This window comes from Filicampus tigris, chromosome 22, assembly GCF_054856515.1.
Source record: "Filicampus tigris isolate MCC_2025a chromosome 22, RoL_Ftig_1.0, whole genome shotgun sequence".
NCBI lineage: Eukaryota > Metazoa > Chordata > Actinopteri > Syngnathiformes > Syngnathidae > Filicampus > Filicampus tigris.
This window is the reverse complement of record NC_141238.1, coordinates 2,031,445-2,037,744: the sequence shown is the minus strand read 5'-3', so window position 1 is coordinate 2,037,744 and position 6,300 is coordinate 2,031,445. Positions and strand designations below refer to the sequence as shown.

The following is a 6,300-nucleotide window of genomic DNA, read 5'->3' as shown; positions in this document are numbered from 1 at the left end:
CCAGCGTGGGAGGATTCTAGCCCTTTGACGAAAGCCGTGTGAAGGGGAGCCCGATTAGCTCTGACGGCACAACGAAGACAACGATGGTGACGATGTGGAATAACGACGAGGATATTCCGGAATCCCTGCAATGGAGTGCTTCGCTTGGATGTTCACATTGGTGATGCAAAGCAAATATGGTCGATTGCTCAACTGACTGACAATTCCAATTCTGACCCAATTCATTTTTCTCTCCAATTCATTTCTCTCTCTAATCAATATCGAGCAATTTCAATATCAGATTTTAAGGCAATGTATCTATTTTCTTTTTATTTTTTTTTTAATCTAAATGTTGATTTTAAATTAAAAAAAAACTATCCAACCATGTCAATTATTCGTGGATAACAAAGGCAATATCTTTGTATTTAATGTATTATTTCTAAAACATTTAATACGACGAATTTCCCGTCAGTCATTTTTTTACTGGTGTCTTCCACGCCGCTAGGGGGCAGCACGTGGCCAGAAACGTGTACTTTCCACCAATAATTGTGAGCACATGTACATGCCGGCTAAACTCGACATGTTCCAACAGTGAAGTTTGTCCGCAAAGAGTGGAAAAAAGGCCGAAATTAGCTTTCTGGTAAGTGTAATATGTTATATAGTCACCACCTTTGTGTAATTAATCACGTTTAAGAAAATGTGCTTCAGCCACGTTGTAAGGGAAATGCTATGCTAGCTAAACTATGCAAACTTTATTTTTGGTTTCTAAAGGAACTCGAAAGGGCAGTTACGTGGATAAAAAGACACAAATACCCCTTTGGTAAGTGGAATAATGTTACTTTTGTCATGCCCTTGATTCAGTGAATGACATTTTCTGAGGAAAATGGCATTTTGGCTAGATTTGACACTTATGGACCAGTTTATCCCCATTTCTCACCCAAATCGTCACTACATGAAACAAATAAAGGTTAGTTGAAGATTAATAAAGATATTCTCCCAAGATTGGTTTCTTGGAATTATTTATTTATATATTTATTTATTACTTCTACCAGTTTCCCATCAATTCCCATCGAAAGTTGTTTTTATGTGGTCCTCCTCCACACCTCTAGGGCCAGCAATGAAAACCAGAGTCTCAAAGAAATCATGAGGTGGATAAAAAGACAAAGCGACCCTTCTGGTAAGTGGAATAATATTAATGCCGTCACCTTTTTGACTAAATTAATCAGATTTTGGTAGACATGCTGTCTAGTATTGTCACTTTTATTCCAGTTCCCCACCATTTACCTTCAGATTTTTCCTACCTTTTGGGAATTATTGGGTTCTTTAAAATCTAATAAAAGGAAACACTAGAGTTGTTACTTGTCACTTTTCTACCACTTAAGCCATGAGTTCCCCCAAAAGTAGTTTTTCTAATGTCCTCCACACCTGTAGGTGGCAGCACAGTTATGTAACTGTGCTTTCTAGCCACATTATGAGAAGAGATGTCCATGAAGAGGGGGAAAAAGGGCAGAATAATGCCTCCTGGTAAGTGGAGTAATGTTACTTTTTGATTAAATTAATCACATTTTATTTACTGCCTCTGCATTAGGGGGCAGCATAAAACCAGACAATACATGCTTTCCAGACATATTGTGTAAAAGTACATGCTAACTAAACTGTATTATGTGAATTTTAAACTGTATTATCGTTAATGTATGTCCAAAAAAGTGTTGAAGTGCCCAAAACGGGGATGTCAAACCCATTTTTGTCACGGGCCACATCGTAGTTCTGATTTCACTCAGAGGGCCGTTATCACTGTTAACCTGTGTGAATGTATGATCGCCTTATACACAACTAATTGATGGATAACTATATTTTGAAATCAGAAGCCAGTAAATTGTTTGTTCAACAATTTTTCTATGTGTTTTAAAGGAAGGATTGGTAACAAATGCTTGAAATATTCAATATGTTGTGTTAACAGTGAAGACAATTAAAAAAAAAACATGCAGGTGCCGGACTCCTGACACGCGGCCCAGTAAGGAAGAATAAAACAGTGTTGTGTACTTTGCGGTCGCATAAACGCAATGACATTTGCCCAATATTGTTTTTATTTCACCGATCACCACGCTGTGTGTGTGTCTGTAGTTTTTATTTGCTATTTTTTACTTTGTTTGGCGGCGTGTCTGCTCATCCGGCGCCCGCAAGTGACGTGGAGATTACATTCTCGACGCCGATTGGCTGTCGCCGACAAGGGATAGACCGGGACCACATGGCCGATTAGATATGCAGGACGGAACGCGATGCCCAGCTCCGTTGATTACACTCTTGATCAGCTCGGTGGCCATCCTATGAAGAACTTTTTTGTGTTTGAGGGTATTGTACACAAAATGCTAACATGATGCTTACGTGACCATATGACGTTAAAGACAAGAAAGTAGCCCTTTTTAAATCACGAACCGTTTAAGGTGTGATCCGAAGTTAACTCCACACTTGGAGCCCACAGCCGCGCATCAGCACGCACGCGCACACTATACACTCACACACGCATTCATTGATCCTCACACTCCAAAACAAAACACTAATTAGCTCTGAGCTTTAGCTACCCGTTAGATGCTGTCGAGATTCCTAAGGTGACAGCACACATTAGTAGCTGGCGTCAGCAAACATAATTCTGTCAAAAACAAGCCGAGTGAGCAGAAAGCCGGGATGAACAATCGATGTGTTTTGTCTAATTTTTAAGAACTGGGAAGAAAAAAAAAAACTATAGACATGTGCAAAAATCGCCACATGAGTACAATGTAGCAGTGTGGTTGCAGACAGGAAGCTAAACAAAAGCCAAATGAAATAAAATATCTCCAGTGTTTGTGTATGATGAGATCAATGGAAAAGATTCACGGTGAACACAAAGCCGCTTTGTACAGTTATCTACAGGTGTTGTCGCTGAACCTAAAACGTGTGAGGTTTGTAAATTCAGGGAGCCCTGTTGTCCCGTTGTGGAGCACTAAAATGTTGTAGCCTGTCTCATAGCCTACTGATGCTACGATTGCTTATATGACATTTCACAATGTTTGTAAACAATCGGCGCCAGAGTACTTCTGGGGGGCAGAACGCAAGTGACTACCACGGACTTAAACTGAAACGATGACAAAAACGTGTGTGCTAGAGAAGCCTTTTGTTTTTCCCCATGCAGTTCTGAACTACTCTACCTTAGTCAAATGATATTTGAATTGTTTGTTTACTAGTGGTGGCATTGGAGGTCACTTGAATTTTTTCCACCCATAAGTACGTGTGACGTCATGGAAAAATAGTTGATTGTGAGACATGGTAGGATGAACGGTCATTCACACAACGCCACATTCTTGGAAATGTCTACCTAGCGGAGCGAATGTTCTTGTACTGGCAGAGCAGTAGGTGCTTGAATGTCTTTTTGAAGGTGACGTTGCACAGGGCGTAACAGGCGGGGTTGATGGTGCTGTTGATGTAGCACAGCCAGTAGCCCAGCGTCCACACCGTGTTGGGGACGCAGCTGGAGCAAAAAGTGTTGATCAGCACCATTACGTTGTAAGGTGTCCACGTGGCCACAAAGGCTACCAGGATGGCCATGATGGTGCGCGTCACCTTCTTTTCTCGTGACGGGGCCGCCTTCTTCTTCTTGGTGGGCGGCTGTTTGGTCATCTTCACAATCTTGCGGGCCACGTGGTTCTGCCGCTCAGAGGCCGGCACAATCTCCACCGTGGCATTTGACGGCGTGTAGCAGTCGCCCTTGGGGGATTTGGCCTTGATCTTGATGCAGGTCAGCTTGGAGACGCCGGCTTTGGCGCGCTGGCGGGGCAGCGGGCGGTCAGGTTCGGGGGCAGAATTGGCGGCGGAAGGCGCCGTCTCCTCGTCCTTCACGTTGGAAGCGGCCGCGCTCCCCGAGGTGGAGTCATTGGAGCTCTCCTTCTCCTCGGCGGCAGCGCAGCTCTCCCTTGCCGTGTCGTCCCCCTCGGTTTCACCCTCAGCTGTGGTGGAGGTAGGCGCTTTGCCGTTCTGCATCCTGCCATCGTGCTGGTTGCCGCTGTCCTCCCTGTTCTGGCTCTGGGAGGCTGCTATGTTATCGGTCGGTATGTTGTTGTTGTTGGGTTTGTTCCTGCGCTTGGCGGGAGACAAAGGCTCTGCGTTGCCCCCCGATGGCTTGCGATTATCCTTCCTGACGCGGCTCTTGCTCGCCCTGGAGATCTGCCAGTAGAGCTGAATCATGATGATTACGGGCAAGTAAAAGGCGGCGATGGCCGTGCCAAAAGTGACTGCTGCGTTTGAGAAGAACTGAATGTAGCACTCCTTCTCCGGCACTGTCCGCCCGCCCACGATGAACTGCCAAAAGAGGATGGCTGGCGCCCACAGGATGAAGGACAGGACCCAGGCGGCAGCGATCATCATGCCCGCCATCTTGGTGGTTCTTTTTACAGGGTAGCTTAGCGGCTTAGTGACACAGAAGTACCTGTCAAAGCTTATGATGAGCAAATTCATGACGGACGCGTTGCTGACCACGTAGTCCAGCGCCAGCCACAAGTCGCAAACCACCGGGCCCAGGGGCCAGTACCCGATGACGATGTAGACTGTGTACAAGTTCATTGAGCAGAGTCCAATAATGAGGTCGGCACACGCCAGGCTGAAGAGGAAGTAATTGTTGACAGTCTGCAGGTTCCTGTTGACCTTTATGGAGAGCATTACCAGGATGTTGCCAATCACCGTGACCAGGCTGAGGGAACCGGCGACCAGCACGATGAACACCACCTCCACAGTCTTGTAGTTGCCCTCGCGCTCCTCTGCCGCGTCGGTGTCGTTGCCTTCTGAGGCGTTCCAGTAGCTGAAATTCAGTGCATCCATGGCATCGGCTCCTGCTCGTCGACACCTCCTACTCACACGGAACCTGCGGAGGAGCACAAAAGAGAATTTGTGATGAAAAAGATATTTATACCCTTTGAAATGAAAAGTGCTGTCACGTTAGCGCATTAATATTCGACAAAGCCGACATGCTGCCTAAACATCTGTTTGATAACCTCGAGGGTAACAATTGTCGAGGCAGCGCTTTCCATTGTTATGTCGTTTTAATAAATCGTGCTGTCAAGGCGCCTGCAGATCTCAGGAAAATATTCAGAAATATGACATTTGAATGTTAGAAAAAGAATGTATTGAAAGATACGAACAAGGTCAAGTTTGGAACACACGCTCCGGTCCCCCTCCTTAAAAAAGGCGACCACCGCCACTGTCTGCCAATCCAGAGACTCTGTCCCCCATGTCCAAATGATGTTGTAGAAGCGAGCCAACGAGGACAGTCCCACAACATCCAACGTGGGGCTGGTCGATATGGCTGAAATGTTTAGCACAATACAAGTATCTTGTATCTGTTGATATCGAGATCTCAATTTTTATTTTAAACCTATTTAAGATGAATTAATATTCAGCTATCCAGAGGAAAAATACCAACCAAATTTCATGCAGCCCTGTTAAACTGGCTTCAGGGGCGGAATTTTCTCCACTTGATCGTGGTTGGCACAAAATCCACTGGCCCTAATTACTACAATGAGTGACGTAAGTGATTGCGCTGTATTTGAGTGCACAGTTGTGAACATTCACTTATCTGCAACGCCAGAAATCCCCAGTGGTGGCATTGGGGCATGGAGCTAAGCTGACCTAATCCCCATAAAATGTTTAACACTGCCGATTTACGCCGGCAAAACGCAGCAATACAAACGGGACACACTTGTTTCCCGCCCAGTGGATTAGAGAGGCAGTTCTGATGGTCACAGCGCAATCCCAAAGGCGGCTGCTCTTTGTCCTCCGCCGAAGCCTCGACGCACCTGAGATCTCGGACACTTGCACAAGAGTCCAAACAAATCCATCTGGTGTCGCTGTGGACACTCCCTCGTCCTGCTTTGACAGCCTGAAACATCTCCACATGTCCCTAAGGTGCCCGAATGGAAAGTGTTTTTTTTCTTCCTTGCCGTCGACTCTCCAGCATGCTGAGAGAGCGGTCGCCTGGGGAGATGTGCGGTGACTTATCTTAGCGTAGCTATCAATCATTGGGCTCCCCTACCGCGCGTCCGCCCCAACCTCATCAGAACGCTGACGCCAATGATCACACCCTTTGACTGATGAACATAATGCTAGTGCCAGCCTCCTTTCAAGCAGAAATACCTCACGCAGATGCTTAAATGGCTTCTTTTGTCTCAGGTATTAGCCTGCTGGACGCCGCCGTGCAAATAAATGAGCTTTCCATATCGTCCCTTGTTCCGACCTGCAGTTTGCTCACTCGAGCCGAAAATTGCTTTGTCCTTTGGGGAGCACAAAAAGGCCAAG

General features: G+C 45.9%; 2 protein-coding genes across 5 annotated transcripts in view; one reads left to right on the top strand and one right to left on the bottom strand.

Annotated features, from left to right (window-relative positions):
- Positions 1-414: 414 nt before the first annotated feature.
- chrm2a (cholinergic receptor, muscarinic 2a) overlaps positions 415-6,300 on the bottom strand; it is a 39,930-nt gene continuing 34,044 nt past the window's right edge. For all 3 annotated transcript variants that reach the window (XM_086021797.1, XM_086021798.1, XM_086021799.1), the window contains one exon: positions 415-4,870. In XM_086021797.1, coding sequence (XP_085877923.1) covers positions 3,328-4,827 — 1,500 coding nt within the window. In that variant the 5' untranslated portion in view covers positions 4,828-4,870 and the 3' untranslated portion in view covers positions 415-3,327. The remainder of the gene's footprint in view (positions 4,871-6,300) is intronic.
- mtpn (myotrophin) overlaps positions 507-6,300 on the top strand; it is an 83,005-nt gene continuing 77,211 nt past the window's right edge. For both annotated transcript variants that reach the window (XM_086021808.1, XM_086021807.1), the window contains exons 1-3: positions 507-619; positions 751-799; positions 1,089-1,156. The gene's annotated coding sequence lies outside the window, so the exon portion shown is untranslated. The remainder of the gene's footprint in view (positions 620-750; positions 800-1,088; positions 1,157-6,300) is intronic.